We start from the raw sequence: 17,456 nt of genomic DNA, 5'->3' as shown, positions 1-17,456 counted from the left end.
TTGCTCTTGAGTTTTACTTAAACGGTCTCATGTCAATAAAGATATCATATATCCTTTTAAACCCATGATATTTTCCAAATATTTCATGTGGGGCTTTAATTGAATCCCAATAATCATGAGAATTAGAGAAACACATAGAACATGATTTTATATCATTCCGAGTTCTCTAGATTCATTTATCGATTTTGTCCAAAACTGATCAAAATCGGCTGACGGATCTAGAGAGCTTGAAATGACATGAAATTTGATATATTGTTTTATGTGTTTCTTTAGTTTTCCTGATTATATTCATGTCTCACACATTAATTTGATATATTATATTGAGAACAATAATTTTTTAAATATACATGTATCTAAAAAATCTAATTATGTCATGCCATCAGCAAGAGGGATCAATAACTTGACGGAAAAAATCTTGGGGCCTATTAGATGAACATGTAATACATATTTTCATGTCATTCCAAAATTTTTAGGTTAATTAATCGATTTGACCAATTTTAGATAAAATCAGTATATAAGCCTAGAGAGTTTGAAATGACATGAAATCAGATTATATATATTTTTCTAGTATTCCTGATTATATCTATGGTCTCAAATTTTAATTTGACCAAATTATTGCTCTCAATACATTATATTAAATTGATGTTTGAGGGCATAAATATAATCCGGAGAACTAGACGAACATAGAACCTGGTTATATGTCATTCCGTGCTCTTTATGCCCATCAGTCGATTTTGGTTAAAATTAATTGATGAACTTAAATAACTCAGAATAATATAAAATTAAATCTTATGTATTTATTTATTTTTTTATTATATTTATGCGTCTAAATATTAATTTGATATAATATATTGAGAATAATGTGTTTTTTTAAAATAAATCAGATATTTTAATAAAAATATGTGCATTTAAAAAAGAATATTAACCCGAATATAAATGTGAAGAGTTAAAAAAAAATATTGAGTGTGTATAATTTTAAAATAGAGTTCGATTTAGGTATTTGAGACAGTTTGTAAAAAACTGAATACTAAATTAATTTTATATTAACTTTTATAATTAGAAATAAATTATAACTTTGTACTAATATCATAATACTAAAGTATATAAGGAAATAATATATCTTAAATTATTTGGTAATATATATTTTAACTCTCAAAATTATAATATATTAACTTTGGTAAAAAAAAATTATTAACTATTATTTAATAAAAAAATATGTTTTTTCTTAAATTAAATTTTTAATATTTAATCTAAACAATTTAAGCTATTCTTAATTCAAAGCTTGATCTGTTAAAACACAATTCTTTTAAAAATAAAATTAATAATTTGAATTTTTATTTTGACAATTAAAATTGAAAAGTCAAATTATACTTCTCCAAATTAAATTAAAAACTTTAATTGATTATTATGAAAAAAATAAAGAATTTCATTAATCCATGTATTTAGTAAATTTATAACTTTAATTAATATATTTTTTAAAAAAAAATTATTAATTTATGTATTTATTTGAAATTATGAATCTTCAAAAAAAACAATAATTAAGGTATTGGATTTATCAAATCTAATACTAAATTTTAATAAAAAATTTTCTTAAATTAAAATTAAGAAAAACTTAATTTAGATAATCTAACAATACTTTAAATAAGGGGTCAAAGATGCCAATTCATCTAAATTACCGGATTTTAATTTAATTTAAAATTATTTTATTTTATTTTTTCCGAAATAAAACAAATATGAGAGATGGAAATAAATAAAAAAATTATAATTTTTCTCGGATCTATATAAACTCGAGAGAAGAAGGCCCTTCGATACTCCATCCTTTTTCTTCGAAATCCATCGGCCAAACCGCAATGGCTTCCTCGATCGGCGTCGTGTTCTCTTCCCCCAACGTTCTCGCCGTTCGTTCCAAGCCCTCGCCTTTCGCAGAGGACCGCACCTTCCTCGGCGGCCGCAATGGCCGCCTTTCCTTCTCCGACAGTCTCTCTGGCGCGAAATTAGTCCGCCAGAGGCCGGTGGCTGCGACGAGAAGAGAGGCGAGGACGAGGAGCCCCTTGGTCGTCTCCCCCAAGGCTGTAAACGATTCGAAGAACTCGCAGACCTGCCTCTTCCCCGACGCGAGTCGAGTGAGTCGATTGATCCTTTTACTTGTGGTTCTGGAATTTTGAATACTTGAAATCTGATAGGGGTTCCTTGATTTTGTAGTCGCTTTCCGATTTTTTTTTTTTTTTTACGAATTGCTTTTGTTCTCAATGCACAAACTGATCTGTTGTGGTTAGATCCCTTTTTCTTCTCTTCTTGTGAATTATCTGATTTCAAATTTCTGAAATTACTAGTAGATTGAGGAAAAAGGTGTTCCTTTCCTTCGTGGATTTTTCTTTTCAGTATTTCAAGATTGGTGCATGTGATTAATCAAAACTCATTTAGAACTAAACTTATTGTCTCCCTTCGTGGACAGAGTGTGTTGGGTATTATTTTAGGTGGTGGCGCAGGAACGCGGCTGTATCCACTGACAAAGAAGAGAGCTAAACCAGCAGTTCCTCTCGGTGCCAACTACAGGCTCATCGACATCCCCGTTAGCAACTGCTTGAACAGCAACATCTCCAAGATCTATGTTTTGACACAGTTCAATTCAGCTTCGCTAAATCGCCACCTCGCACGGGCTTATGGAAGCACCATGGGTGGTTACCAAAATGAAGGATTTGTCGAAGTTCTTGCTGCCCAACAAAGTCCCGAGAATCCCAACTGGTTTCAGGTATTATAATACATAATTCGATTGTCTATATTAAGGAAATTTTGTTCAAAATTCGTACAAGTTTAGATATCACTGGCTTGCTCAATACTGTATTTGAATATCATATCCAGGGTACTGCTGATGCTGTAAGGCAATACTTGTGGCTTTTTGAGGAGCATAACGTGATGGAATTCTTGATTCTTGCCGGGGATCATTTGTATCGTATGGACTATGAGAAATTCATTCAATCACATAGAGAATCATGCGCTGACATCACTGTGGCTGCACTGCCAATGGATGAAAAGCGTGCGACTGCCTTTGGCCTCATGAAAATCGATGAAGAAGGACGGATCATTGAGTTTGCGGTGAAGCCGAAAGGCGAGCAATTGAAGGCAATGCAGGTGAAGTAATTTTATCTGAATTTACAAATTATCAAGAATTAGTTGGTTTTAATATTAAGTAATTTCATTGTTCACAAATTACAGGTGGATACTACTATTTTGGGCCTCGATGTAGAAAGAGCAAAAAAGATGCCTTTTATTGCTAGCATGGGCATCTATGTTATCAGCAAAGACATAATGCTTAAGTTGCTTCGCGATAAGTTCCCTTCAGCAAATGACTTTGGTAGCGAAGTAATTCCTGGGGCTTGCAACCTTGGATTGAGAGTATGTCTCCCCCTTCTAATTGTTTGTTTGATCTATCAATGATGTTATTAGTATTCTTGTTAAGTACTCTGCTTTGTTAGATGCTAATTTACGATTAATTTGTAACCAAAGGTACAAACTTATCTATATGATGGTTATTGGGAAGATATTGGTACCATAGAAGCATTTTACAATGCTAACCTTGGGATAACGAAGAAGCCCGTACCTGATTTCAGGTAAATTAAGATAATTAGAGGATTTATTTGCTTATAATTTTCTTAATTGTAGTTACTAGAGTGTGCTCTTCAATTGCAGTTTTTATGACCTTTCATATCCAATATATACTCAAGCTCGATATTTGCCTCCATCTATAATGCTTGATACTGATGTTACCGATAGTGTCATTGGCGAGGGATGTATGATTCAAGTAAGACCTTTTGAGATTCTTCATTTTAACACATTTTCTTCCCTACAAACTTTGCTAAATACTCGTCGTATACTTTTGTATTTGTAGAAATGCAAGATTCACCATTCTGTAATTGGCCTTCGGTCTTGCATTTCGGAAGGTGCAGTGGTAGAAGATACTTTACTAATGGGAGCTGATTATTATGAGGTAAAACTTACATATGGTTGTTGATCAGAGTTTGATAAGTTAATACTTAGAAGTAGCATTTTCAGTATTTTATTTTGTGTTTTCATTTTGCTTATGAACGAATTCATAAAACATTGTCTGTGAATGTAATTCATCGTTTTCTTATATACAGACAGAAGCTGACAAGATTATATTAGCTGCGAAAGGTAGTTTTCCAATCGGAATTGGAAGAGATTCTCACATTAGAAAAGCCATCATTGATAAGAATGTTCGAATGGGAGAGAATGTTAAGGTGCTGTTAAATTCATTCATCCTTCAACAATTATGACTTATGATTCCCTTTAAAATATAAAATATAAAAAATTGTAACCTTTTTTTATGAATTTGTTATTGTAGATCATTAATACTGAAAATGTGCAAGAAGCATCCAGGGAGGCCCATGGATACTTTATCAAAAGTGGCATTGTCACTATAATAAAAGATGCCTTAATCCCAAGTGGAACAATAATTTGATATCTTTCCTATTTCATTTCAATTTACAAGTTTATTTTTTATTTTTTATGTAAAGTAAATGATAAAGTTTTTTTTTTTTTGGATGTTATGTATTTGAATTTTTTTAACAGTACTTATTTCTATCAATAAGTAAGTTAAAATTTTGATTATTTGGTTGTTTTGAGAATTTTAGAAATTAAGTTGACTTTAAAAGAATATCTATTTTATATTGTCATTACTACAAATGTTTTAAAAATAAATTAACATAATTTTAGATTTTAAAAAATTAAAATTTTATGATATGGAGTTTATTAAATATTAAAATAAATTTAGTATGATAAATAAATCTTATTTAATTAAAGTTACATTAATATTAGTTTTTCTTTTCATATCGAAAATAATTTCAATTTAAAGTTTATTATAATTTCAACTTCTTTTTATTTTCAAATCATATTTATAAAATTTTTATCATTCTTTTCTTATTATCCAAAAAAAAAATTTACAACCTTACATAAATTTCTCTGGTTCAAAAATAAAGACGCTTATAATGATTTAGCTATTTGATTTATACAAATTAATATAAAAATATTTTTAAACTTAACTTCATAATTAATTTATAAATTTAGAAAAAAAATTGTCATAAAAATTTGGAAAATGATTTCCTATTAAACAAGAGATTAGATATACACATTTGTTTTCATCTTACTAGTGATTTATAAGGAAATTCTATTAGATCTTTACTAGTGATTTATAAGTAAGGAAATTCTATTAGATCTTTAACCTGATTATATTTATCTAGTCGGGCGTTGATGTTAAGGAAACAAGTTGTCCATACGGTGAATTCATGCAAACAAACAAATCTTGATGTTGGAGAACAAACTGGTTATGTATTTAATAAACTAAAACATGGGCGAGGATCAGTATCTTGCTTTTTGTTTGCCGTAGGACCCCTCGTCTTCTTGATCCTTCATTAGCCCTAAGAAAGCGAGCAAGCCAAAGAAGAAGAAACCACCAGCCCAGTGGCCGCCCCCTCCTCCACCCCCACCCCCACCACCATCGTCATCACGAGGAGGGAAGCCTGTTCCTCCATCGTCAAGCTCTGGTGATTTCTCCTTTCCTAAAAGAATAAGATAAGGTGTTTTAACCATGAAACAAACTGTTATTGACTTGGCATGATTTGAAGATTTTGGCTTTAGAGCTTTGTTGGTTACCTTGGACAGGAGCAATTGTTATCGTGGACGATTGGCGCGTAACTGTCTGCGTTTGCTCCGCTGCACATCTTGCATTCTGCAAGTGAGACACAGGTAGAACATAATGAAGGAAAATGTCTGTGTAACTTAGATTTGGATGTTAATATTTGTTGTGGATATGGATAAGTGCCCAGCATTACTATTTGTCAATTTGTACGCGTGATCAATAGAAATATCAAATGTCTGCAAAGATTATCTGTGTCGACACTCTGACGAAGATAAAAGAGAGTTTTAGGAAGCTGATTTAGCAAACATCACATCAGTTTGTATTCATGTAGGCCATTAGTTGTGCCTGTGCTCTGGACAAAGCAACCACAGATCACTGATCGTGTGGCTTAAAAGAGAACTCAGCAAACAAGATCTGTGGCAAAACTTAACCATTTACTGACTTGACGTTAGATCAAAATCTGATTCGTACTAGAAGAAATATCAGAAGTTCGGGAAACACAGAAGAAACAGTACCTAACTAATGTCCTAAGGCTTCTATCTTTCAACATTCCAATGGCATGCAGGCAAACAAACCTTATAGCACAGTAGAAATTTTTCAGAATAGAGTTAAATAGACATACCAAGGCAGCAGCACAAATCACTGCAGCAGAGCCAAGTTGCCGAGCATCCAATGTTTGTCTTAATGGATGGCATTTGGTGGTTCTTGGCATCAAGAGAGGAGAACCTTGCAGGTGGATCCATCTTGATTCTCCTATCCCTGCATCGAGATATAGCATTTCACTATATATGATCAGAAAACTCATGCACAGAGCAAAAAATTAGGGCAAACAAATAGAGCAATGCTAAGACATGTCATAAAATTGTAAAAAACACAGAATCCTCATTTTATAACTACCTAGAAGCTTCGATGGCATCATACTCATAAAAATTGGACTGAAAAATTTTCAGATGACTGGTTAGTGGGTCAACTGGTAAATTTGAGAGACATTCCATTGTATATGTTTTGCTAAAAACAATTAGAGAGTATACCACCAAGCCTTCCCTTAGATTCTTTTCTATGTTATTAAAATTTTCATAGTTCCTGCTATACTTCCATTTCCTCTTGATATGAGACACTTCCACTACTTGCTATAAAGGCATCGGGTTGCAACCATGCACGCAGTCTTTGCCAGCAAAGTGGAACCTTGAAGCTACATCGCCTCGGTCCCAAGACTACATTCAACTTGGCCAAATTCATGATCTCACAAAGTGCCTAAGCCAAACTGCTATCACCTTGGACAAGTTACATAAGCCCCAATAAGCTTCCATCTTGGCCTAACTTGTACTCATTCAGCTATATACTGTTATTATGATCCAAGCCTAATTATTGAATCTGGTACTTTAATTGGTTGTGAACCAACTGTAACACCTCTACAATTTAAACCTCAGCATTCTTCTCAGACCTATATATTCTTTAAAACATGTATTCACAAATTTCTCCTACCTTAATGTTTTAAATACCTCACAAATATCAAAAACAACTAGTTTATGACATCAACAGTTTTCCATTTACTTTACAATTTATTAAAAAAAACCAAGATCCATGGGCAAAATCAAAATATTATATCACTCTGAAAATAGACAATCATGCTTATCACAAAATCATCATATGCTCATGTTAGTGTGGTTGTACCTTGAAAGTTTTTAACTGCAGTCGCCAGAGTAGGCGCAATTGCCCCTGTTAGAGACATGATGCGATTGGAAACTCTGCAGAAGACTAGCATGCGAGCACCATCAGTACAAAATTAAAACAAGGGGACACAATTAGAAGTAACTCGATACAATCCATAATGGAATTAAAATAGAGTCACGGGCTCCAAAATCTCTATCTCAAACAATTGATCCCTATGTAACTTGTTTATTTCCCCTTCTGTTTAATATTGCCCCAAACCGCAAAATCCCCTAATCTACGGTTGCAGAAAAATTAAGTCACCGCCCCAGCTCATAGGGCACTAGGGCATACAAGTTCAGATCACAATCCTGTCTAATTTCTATAAAAATCAATTTCCTAGAAAAAGAAAAAAAAAAACCAAAAGGAAAGGATAAACTGAATCGATCTATCAAAAGGAACTATTGTGGTGACAATAAATGATTGTTTCAAAATCGATATTGGGGAAGAACCACGAGATCGAAAGGAACGAGGAGGATACCTTCAATTCCTTACGGACGCCCTCAGAAACGCGCCGCGGGGAAAATGAGACGACCAGAACGCGAGGCGAAGAGGACTTAGCCGATGGATTGGGCAATGTGATAAAGGCAATCCTTTAAATGGGCCGGGTCTTCCAAGAGCTACGCTTTCTTTTTATAAAAGAAATTATTAATGGGCCGCTCAGCCCACCCGATGGCCTTCCACCGATACAAGTGCTTCTCGATCACGTTCATTATTAGTTGTGGACACCTGTCTCCTCTTCTCCGCCAAACGCTATTATTGCACCGTCTTCAATTCATCGTGTTGGTTGCGGACTTCATGCGGCATCACGCGGCGCCGCGTGGAGATAGATTTATAGCCCTGTGGATTAGCACCGATGGTTGTCACAGCTATCTGGAGTCAATTTTCAACTGATATAAACTAATTATTTCCGCTATCTTACTGTTGCGGCATAAAATTCCTCAAAATTTATTATTTTTTTATAAAGAAAATATGGAGGCTAATCTTATCTGAAAAGTGTGAAGTTGGAAAGTTGAGAATGTGACACTCAATTGACTAGATGAAGATCTCATTTTTTTTTGTAAAATAAATCAAATAAGAAAAAGTGTCCATGGTGTTGGCAAAATGATCATGTCTGGAACCGTGAAACTGGAAAGTTGGGGGTGTGGCGGCAAACTAGGGAAGGGGTCCTTTACGTTGGTCCTCCTACGCTCAAGTTAGAAACAATAGTAGGAAGAGAAATTAAAAATAATAGAAATAGAGATGAATCTTGCATTTCTTCATACCTAGCATAATCTTTTATACATTTCTTAGTGACCCTCCATCTTCTCCTATTTAATAATATTAATTATCGACAGAAGACATCTTTATTTTCACTTCTTCGCATTCAATGCTAGATGGAGTATTCTCTTTTGTTTTCTTTTCTTTTTATTAAGTATTTGTCTTTTCCTCTTTTATTATTTTATCGGTTCATTATTAATATGTACAATGCCAACACCATACCCTGAGCCGTACGGGTGACCCGCTCGGCACACTCTCCTACCGACCGGGCTGACCGGATACTGATTCATCCAGACGGTCGATCATGTTGGGTTGCAAGGTTGCAAACATAGTCCCACATTGAAAACACATGGAAAAGATCATGGGTTTATAAGAGAAAGATATCTCCATTGGTATGAGGCCTTTTGGGGAGAGCCCAAGAGCAAAGCCATGAGGGCTTAGGCCCAAAGTGGACAATATCATGCTATTGTGGAGATATCTAATGCACAAGAGCTATGGTCTGATTAAACCATGTGAGTACAATATTGACCTCGAACAAAGAAAGTGGGGGCTCCTATGTTCGGATCAAGAGGACCAGACACCAAGCAGGAAGTCCTAGTAGGTCGGGTGGACCGAGGGGCAGAAAGTCCTAGTTGCAGCTAGGCAAGGAAGTCCTAGTAGGTCAGGTAGACCGAGGGGCAGGAAGATCTGGTGGGTCGAGGATCGGACGTGAGAAGCCCATGGTCCTTTGTTTGAGGGGGGGATTGTTGGGTTGCAAGGTTGCAAACATAGTCCCACATTGAAAACACATGGAAAAGATCATGGGTTTATAAGAGAAAGATATCTCCATTGGCATGAGGCCTTTTGGGGAGAGCCCAAGAGCAAAACCATGAGGGCTTAGGCCCAAAGTGGACAATATCATGCAAATGTGGAGATATCTAAATTCTTTTCGATCCTACAGATCAGACAATGGTTCCTCTGATCGACTACTGTAGCCAGTTCCCGCTTAGGTCGGCTTGGCTTAAGTCATGGAGTTGATCGCCTTGACTTTGACCTACAATATGGCAATTGACCTGTGCCAGGTAGGCTCCTCTTTATCGCCGCATCACAAGTCTCCCCTCAAGTCTAGTCAAAAGAGACTGCAAGCCCGACTGACTGGACAGGTGGGGCCTTAGGTGATGTCCATGTCCGATCGGACAGTGCTCGGTCCTTAATTGCTTATCGACGTATAAGACAAAGTCATTCGGCTTCATTTGCCATGTGCTTGTAGATCTCTGGGTCGTGATTGGGGTAGATGGTGCCTAGGACGTTCGGCCCTGTGACCCGTCCTCTTTGCCAATCGGGACGATAGACAGTACTAACCCCGTCCCCTATGCCGATCGGAACGATAGGTAGCAGCACTTGGCGACTAAACTTCCTTTCCTTGTGTGTCCTTGGGTGGGCACGATCTTGCCTGACGTCATCTAAATTTCTCGAAAATTATACAAATCCCTGATAATTATGGCCGAGCACGCGACCATACCTTTATAATCAAGTTCATTAAATGCTATCCGGTGACTTAAGGGCACGTGCCTCGCACTGCCGCCGCACGCTTGATGTGACAGGCGGATATCCGCTCGCGGCGCGACGTGCGCCTTTTCAAATTCAACGATTGGATCTGCTTCTAAGTTTCCGTAACTCTGGATCAGACGGCTAAGGTCGATCGGCCGCAAGGTTTATAAACCTCGTGTGCGTCGCCGTCTTCCTCACTTCACGTCTTCATCTTCGAGTTTCCCGGCGACGTTGCGTCCTTCTTCCTTTCCAACGATCTTCCTTGTAAGCTCCCTCTTCCTTTCAATCGAATCCTTTCATTTCTCTTCGATTTCTTAGTTTTTGATGGCAAGTACCTCGTGACCCCTTGCCCCTGTCCTTGGACTATGGTATACTTCCATCGAGTCTAGGTTCGACTGGAGCGATGCTGAGGGTTTACAAGCTGCTTATGAGCTTCCCCTGGCTATGAAATTATTCTCCCTTCTTCTTTTGATCGGCCGAGTGAAACACCGCCTAGTTGTTTATACTTTTTTAGAGATCAATTCACTACCGGTCTGTGTTTTCCGGTCCACCCATTTTTTTCGTAGTTTGTAAATACTTTCTTCTTTCTTTCCACCAATTAGTCCCGAACTCTTTTAGGTTGTTGTATGAGGTCGTTGTCCATTTCCTCCTGCACGACATTCCTTTGACCTCCTCGGCTCTTTCACTACTTCTATTATCCTAAACTATCCAAGTCAGGAACCTTCCTATTCCAAGCCCGAGTGGGCTCGGTCTTCTTCGATAAGATGTCGTCCTCCAATAAGCATTGGAAGGACTACTTTTTCTTCGTACGGTTTCCTGAGCGGCCAGATTTCTTGACCGGCTGGTAGCTAGAGATTGCGAATTTGCCATCGCTCGATAAGTATAAAGGTCGAGCGGAATATCTAAGCAGCCTCAAGCTTAGTTGGACAGAAAAATCACATTCATAAGTTGCTGCTGGAGGGTGTCCTCTATGTATTTGGCTTGAGTCCGATCCGTATGAAGCTTCCATCCAGCCTAGGTATGCTCTTTCTCAGTCTAACTTTTGAATCTAACTGATTTCTCTCTTTCTTTTGCAACTTGAGTTATGTTGCGCGCATGTCTGGCCGGCAAATCCAAACTTGCGGACGCAGAGATCAATGCGGCGACCGTAGCCGAGTTGGAGAGTCGAGGGTCACAGTTGGTCAGCTCGCAAGAAGATCTGCTCGGAGAGAGCGAAAGAGCGCCGACAAAGGGGAGTGAAGGGGGAGCAAGCCGGATAGCTGGCCATGGAGCACAAGAGCGCTCGCCGATCGAACTTTCGTCAGAGTGGTCTCCAACACTGTCGGGCGACTCGGCCTCTGAGTCGGCTTCTTCTAGGGAGCCTTTGATAATCCGGAAGAGGCGTTGCGTGGAGATTACTGCCCGATTCGCCACCTCCACTACGCAGACTCCAACCAGGACCAGCCTATTCCTTCCATCTGATCGGGGCGAGACCTCCACACCTGCGCCCAAACAAGCGACGGCAGTCCCACATACTTCACTTTTATCCGATCGGACGCCTTCTTTATCCGGGCTGCCACAAAAAACAATCTTCGCATTGTCGGTTGCTTTCATGCCGCCTCCACTGTCGAAGGCTCAGAAGTCTCGAATCCAACCAACGTCGGCATCCCAATCACTTAGCAGAGAAACCTCAGCCCAGTCCGCTCCGAGTGGTTGGCACCACATAATGGCAGTCATTCATCTGCCTATGGACAAGTGGCGCAACTCTGACAACGCTGAATCCCGAGCCCCGGAGAACCAAATAATTATCCAGGAGCCGCTCGCACAGATATATGTCAACGCACGGGCCCACGCGATGGTCATGCCTCCAGGAGCGCTCGCCTACAATCATACCCAAATGTCCACTGGGGTAAGTATTTTACTTGTATATTCCTATTTATAGCTGTTCGACCCTAATAAACTTTTACTTTCTCATAGTATTGGGTAGAGAACTTGGTCATGTGTCAAAGGCTCACATTTTTGGAGCAAGAAGTTAAATAGTTGTGCACTCCGAGCGCCAGGAAGCGGCTTCTCAAGCGCAATTGGAGCAAATGAGTGTTGAGATGGCTCAATTAAGAGCTGATCAGAGTAAGAGCTTCAAGCAGTTGGAGGCAGAGAAGAGTAGGGGTGCCGAGCAAGCTACACAATTGGCTCGGCTAGATAAACAGGTTAGCTCCTTCAAGTCCAAGCTTAACTTAGCCAACACCAGGAAGCTCCGGACCATCGAGGAATTGGAGATCAAAAATAAGGATTTTCGGGTGTTGGCTCAAAACCTGAAGGAGACTAAGGTCACACTGAAGGCCGAGCAGACCACCTGAAGACCCAGCTTGCGACGAAAGATAGAGAGCTCGCCTCGAAAGATGAGGAGCTGACGACGTTGAAGGCAGAACTGGAAGTTTCCCGATCGACCCTAGTGACGTATCAAGGGGTCGAGTCTAGTAGGTTAAATCTCATAAAGCGGGCCTATCCCCGCTTGGATGACTTTAATGACAAGGTCGCCGATCGGGCACTCCGTCTATTCAACCTTGCTATCGACGGGATGCTCGGCCAACTGAAGGAATGTGGCTACATCCCCACTGACCTAACAAGCAAGGTCATCAGTTGGGATAAGCTGACTGAGTCGCTGCCCGATGATGTTTTGGATTATTTGGAGTGAGCTTGCTTGAGCGAATGTTGAGTTATTTTGTATTGCCTTTCATGTGCTTTGTAAATTTTATGCGAGTATCAATGAATGGTCGCCCGTTCGTCATACCTTTTTATTTAATATCGATTCTGCGCTAATCGACTTTTCCTTTTCATATTTTTCGCTTTGTTTCACTACGTCATTGCTCAAGATTAAGCCAGTCTATGAAGACAAGCCTTTTTCCATCGATCTCGGGTTTATAGCTGCCGCTCGGCTATTGATATAGACAAGGATTTAAGGTCGTCACTCGACCGTTGATAGGTGGAAGATATGGGTTTAAAGTCGTCACTCAACTGTTAATGATGACAAGGGTTTAATGTCATCGCTCGACCATTGATGACGACAAGGGTTTAAGGTCGTCACTCGACTGTTAATGACGATAAGGGTTTAAGGTCATCGCTCGACCGTTGATGACGATAAGGGTTTAAGGTCGCCGCTCGATCGTTGATGACGATAAGGGTTTATAGTCGCTGCTAGACTTTAAATTTAGTCGATCGGTTCAAGAGTCTGAAACAGTTTGCATTTTATTCATGTCCGTCCTGCATCCAGAAGACATATATACAAATATATCTATATTTGCTCATGCACCTCTCACCCGGGCATGTAGGATTGGAGATGATTCACGCTCCATGGCCACTCGAGTCGTCTTTCATCTTCGTCCTCCAAGTAGTAGGCTCCCGAGCGGAGTTTCTGTATGACCTTGTAAGGTTCCACCCATGACGCCTCGAGCTTGGTGACGCCCCCAACTGACTTGATTATCTTCCAGATCAGATCGTCGACCTGGAAAGACCTCGGGATCACCCTTCGATTGTAGTACTACCTCATCCACTGTTGATATGACATTAGCCGAACGATAGTTTTATCATGTACTTTATCCACCAAGTCGAGCTCCATTAACCTCCGCTCGGCGTTTCCCTCATCGTAGAGTTGCACTCGGTCGGATTCTACCCCAACTTCCATGGGGATCACCGCTTCTCCTCCATACACCAGTTGGAATGGTGTTACGTCGGTCGCCTCTTTTGGTGTCGTGCGAAGTGCCCACAAGACACTCGGGAGCTCGTCAACCCAGCTGCCCCCGACGTGGTCGAGTCGAGCTCGTAAGCATCTAAGGATCTCTCGGTTTATGAGTTCCATTTGGCCGTTACTTAGGGGTAGGCCATTGAGGTAAAGGCCTACTGGATGTCATAGCCTTCGCACCACTCCCTGAGCTTTCGACCCATGAACTGCCTCCCGTTATCCGAAACGATCCGGTGAGGGATGCCAAACTGACACAAGATGTTTTGCCAGATGAATTTGATGACCATATGTTCACTTACCTTTGACAATGGCTTGGTCTCCATCCACTTTAAGAAGTACTCCACCACGACGAGCAGGAAGCTACACTGACTAGTCGCCATAGGAAACGGTCCCACAATGTCCATGTCTCATTGGTCGAACGGGCAAGATACCGTGGATGTCTTCATCTCCTTAGTCAATCGGTACGAGATGTTGTGATACCTTTGGCAGGACAGACATACAGCTACTGCCTGAGTGACATCCTTTTGGAGAGTTAGCCAAAATATCCAGCTAGGAGAAGCTTTCGAGCCAGTGAACAGCCGCCCGGATGGCTTCCACAGGAGCCGAGATGTACTTCTTGGAGTATATACTTCATGTCCTTCAGGCCCACACATTTGAGCAGTGACCTTGAGAAAGATCTCTTATAAAGTTGCTCTCCGATCAGGGTGAATCACCCGACCCTCTTCTTTAATAGTCGTGCTGCCTCCTAGTCGACCGACATGCTATCCGATCGGAGGAATTCAATCAGCGATGTTCTCCAATCATTCGGGAAGACCACTCCCTCATCTAGTTGATGTACGCAACCAACGAAACTTGTTCGATCAGCTGGCTAATCAAGATCGGTGATAATGAACTAGCTAACTTAGCTAGTCTGTCCGCTGTTTGATTGTCTGATCGGGAGATCTTTTGGACAGTGACCTCTTAAAAATTTACCTTCAGCTTCTCAAAGGCTTCTGCATATGACTTGAGCTGGGAGTTGCTAATTTCGAACATCCCTGATAGCTGTTGGGCAGCCAACTGAGAGTCTGAGTGAATAAGGACTTTTGTGGCTCCGACATGCTGTGCTGCTTGTAAGTCGACTATCAAGACTTCATACTCGACTTCGTTGTCGGTGGACTAATAATTTAGTCAAACGGGAAGTTGTATTGGTCTTCTCGTGGTGAGATGAGCAGGATGTCGATCCCGCTATCTTGTAGAGTGGGCGAACTATCGACATATATTCTCCAAGTTGCTGCTGGCTCGGCGTTCTAGACCTCTGTGATGAAATCAGCCAAGGCCTGAGCTTTGATAATCGTTTCGGGGTTGATATCGAATATCAAACTCGCTTAGCTCGATTGTCTATTTAATTAGCCGTTCGGACACCTCTAAGTTTAGGAAGACTCTTCCCAGTGTTAGGACCTTCGGATGCGGCTAGAGAGGGGGGGGTGTGAATAGCCGACCCCAAATTCCCGTTTCTTCCTACAATTTGAGTTAGCGCAGCGGAAATAAAAGATAGAAACGAAACGGGAGAATATCAAACCTCAAACGCGACGATATAACGAGGTTCGGAGATGATACTCCTACTCCTCGGCGTGTCCGTAAGGTGGACGAATCCTATCAATCCATCTGTGGATGAAACCCCGGAAAATCGGCTAATGAAAACTCCTTCTGGGTGGAGAAACCTCGCCACAATCTCTCTTGCAACAGCAAGATCGGAGTACAAAGATATAGCAAGAAGCAAGAACAATATGAATGTAAAAACACTAGTTTGCTTGCCTTCTCGTCGACTGTTGATGAAGCAGCAACTTCACGGATGCCAACCACAGCAGCAACTGTTGTTGGAGACCCAGCCGAGGGAAGCTCACACGAAGCTTCAGCAGTAGAGAGCTCAACAAAGCTCAGATCGCAAGGAGGAAGAAGAAGAAGAAGAAGAAGAACGCATCTGTAGAGGCCCTCCACAGATTTATATGAACCTGCGAAGAAGACAGAAATCTAGCCGTTGTGTCTCAACGGCTAGGCCTGGACCGATCAGGCTATGGCCTGATCGGTCCAGGAAATCTCTGATCGATCCCCGGACCGATCCCAACTCTCACAGAGAGGGGTTGCCGATCCCTCATCGGTGAGGGGTTGCCGAGCCCTGATCGGTCTGTGGACCGATCATGCCATAGGTGGATCGGTCCACAGACCGACCCCCCTATTGATCCCCCTATAGTTCTCTTCTTACTGATCGGTCACTAGACCGATGAGATAATCCACAGAGAGCTACTGTGTGGTTACTGATCGGTCACGAGACCGATCAGATAACTAAGGTATCACTGGATCGGTCGACAGACCGATCCAGACAGCCAAAGTATCACTGGATCGGTCAACAGATCGATCCAATGCCTCTGTTGGTTTTAGAGCTTCCCAGCCCTAAACCCTAACGTCTTCCTGATCCAGAGAACGAGCTACCGAGCCCTCTCTGACCTAGTCCAGAGAACGAGCTACCGAGCCCTCTACGACTTCCACGTCCGGTCCAGAGAACGAGCTACCGAGCCCTCTCTGACCTAGTCCGGAGAACGAGCTACCGAGCCCTCTCCGACTCCATCCAGTCCAGAGAACGATCTACCGAGCCCTCTCTGACCTAGTCCGGAGAATGAGCTACCGAGCCCTCTCCGACTCCATCCAGTCCAGAGAACGAGCTACCGAGCCCTCTCTGACCTAGTCCGGAGAACGAGCTACCGAGCCCTCTCCGACTCCATCCAGTCCAGAGAACGAGCTACCGAGCCCTCTCTGACCTCCCATGCCAAGCTTCCATACTTGGACTTTTCCCATGCCAAGCTCCCTGCTTGGACTTTTCCGTGCCAAGCTCCCTGCTTGGACTTTTCCGTGCCAAGTCTCCATACATGGACTTTTCCCGTGACAAGCTCCCTGCTTGGACTTTTTCCGTGCCAAGTCTCCATACTTGGACTTTTCCCGAATCAGGTCAACTCAAGGCGGGTCAACCAGGTCAACCTTGACCAAAGGTTGCAGCCACAATCCCCCAAGTTCCTATTCTTGTCAAACATCAAAGTATAACTTCTCCATTCTTGTCAAACATCAAAATATACCTCGAGTCAGGTCAACTCAAGTCGGGTCACCCAGGTCAACCTTGACCTAAGGTTGCACCAACAATCTTCCCCTTTTTGATGTTTGACAAAAATCATAATCAAGTTAGGTTAACCCGATAACCTAACTTAGGTTTTCCAATAGTTCTCCAATGTTCTTCCTTGAACATTCTCTGAACATTCTCCCCAAACTTCAATGTTCTTCCTTGAACATTCTCCCCCTTTTTGACACACATAAAAAAGGAGTGAATCAAGGTCAAGAGTTTCTTTCTAATGAAAGTCCCATACCTTTCATTAAAACCCTTAATTTCCCCCTTGATATTAAAATCAATAATTAACTTAGTGATAATCCCATATCACTCATCCTCAGAAATCTTGACGAGTAAAAACTCCCCCTAAAAGTCAACTCCCACTCGACCAATAGGTAAAACTCCCCCTAAAGGTCAACTCCTCCTTGACCATTGCACCAACAATGTCT

The 17,456-nt window shown here is 40.9% G+C and overlaps 2 protein-coding genes across 3 annotated transcripts; one reads left to right on the top strand and one right to left on the bottom strand.

The window, feature by feature from the left end:
* The first annotated feature begins 1,816 nt into the window (after positions 1 to 1,816).
* Positions 1,817 to 4,480, top strand: LOC122043173 (glucose-1-phosphate adenylyltransferase small subunit, chloroplastic/amyloplastic-like). Its single transcript, XM_042603661.1, has 9 exons — positions 1,817 to 2,123; positions 2,456 to 2,752; positions 2,863 to 3,132; positions 3,217 to 3,396; positions 3,508 to 3,611; positions 3,691 to 3,802; positions 3,890 to 3,988; positions 4,140 to 4,259; positions 4,364 to 4,480. Exons 1-9 carry the CDS (start codon positions 1,851 to 1,853, stop codon positions 4,478 to 4,480), a joined length of 1,572 nt encoding a protein of 523 aa, XP_042459595.1. The 5' UTR covers positions 1,817 to 1,850.
* A 747-nt stretch (positions 4,481 to 5,227) lies between these two features.
* Positions 5,228 to 7,972, bottom strand: LOC122043172 (protein YELLOW LEAF 1, choloroplastic-like). Of its 2 annotated transcripts, none has more exons than XM_042603658.1 (5): positions 7,848 to 7,972; positions 7,331 to 7,414; positions 6,279 to 6,415; positions 5,671 to 5,746; positions 5,228 to 5,576 (listed from the first exon to the last, which is right to left on the bottom strand). In XM_042603658.1, exons 2-5 carry the CDS (start codon positions 7,386 to 7,388, stop codon positions 5,377 to 5,379), a joined length of 471 nt encoding a protein of 156 aa, XP_042459592.1. In that variant the 5' UTR covers positions 7,389 to 7,414; positions 7,848 to 7,972; the 3' UTR covers positions 5,228 to 5,376. The 2 variants fall into 2 exon arrangements, with proteins under 2 accessions (XP_042459592.1, XP_042459594.1); XM_042603660.1 differs by having other exon boundaries at positions 7,331 to 7,404; positions 7,848 to 7,951.
* Positions 7,973 to 17,456: the final 9,484 nt, after the last annotated feature.

Source organism: Zingiber officinale, chromosome 2A (assembly GCF_018446385.1).
Source record: "Zingiber officinale cultivar Zhangliang chromosome 2A, Zo_v1.1, whole genome shotgun sequence".
NCBI classification, from domain to species: domain Eukaryota; kingdom Viridiplantae; phylum Streptophyta; class Magnoliopsida; order Zingiberales; family Zingiberaceae; genus Zingiber; species Zingiber officinale.
This window is presented reverse-complemented; position numbering and strand designations above follow the sequence as displayed.

Bases quoted from the DNA above. Each gene is read 5' to 3' on its own strand.
- LOC122043173 (XM_042603661.1), top strand. From the start codon at position 1,851: ATGGCTTCCTCGATCGGCGTCGTGTTCTCTTCCCCCAACGTTCTCGCC. The intron at 3,397-3,507 runs GTATGTCTCCCC...TTGTAACCAAAG, and splicing joins CTTGCAACCTTGGATTGAGA to GTACAAACTTATCTATATGA. The intron at 3,989-4,139 runs GTAAAACTTACA...TCTTATATACAG, and splicing joins TGGGAGCTGATTATTATGAG to ACAGAAGCTGACAAGATTAT.
- LOC122043172 (XM_042603658.1), bottom strand. From the start codon at position 7,388: ATGTCTCTAACAGGGGCAATTGCGCCTACTCTGGCGACTGCAGTTAAA. The intron at 5,747-6,278 runs GTATGTCTATTT...TCTCACTTGCAG, and splicing joins TGATTTGTGCTGCTGCCTTG to AATGCAAGATGTGCAGCGGA. The intron at 5,577-5,670 runs GTAACCAACAAA...TTATTCTTTTAG, and splicing joins AACAATTGCTCCTGTCCAAG to GAAAGGAGAAATCACCAGAG.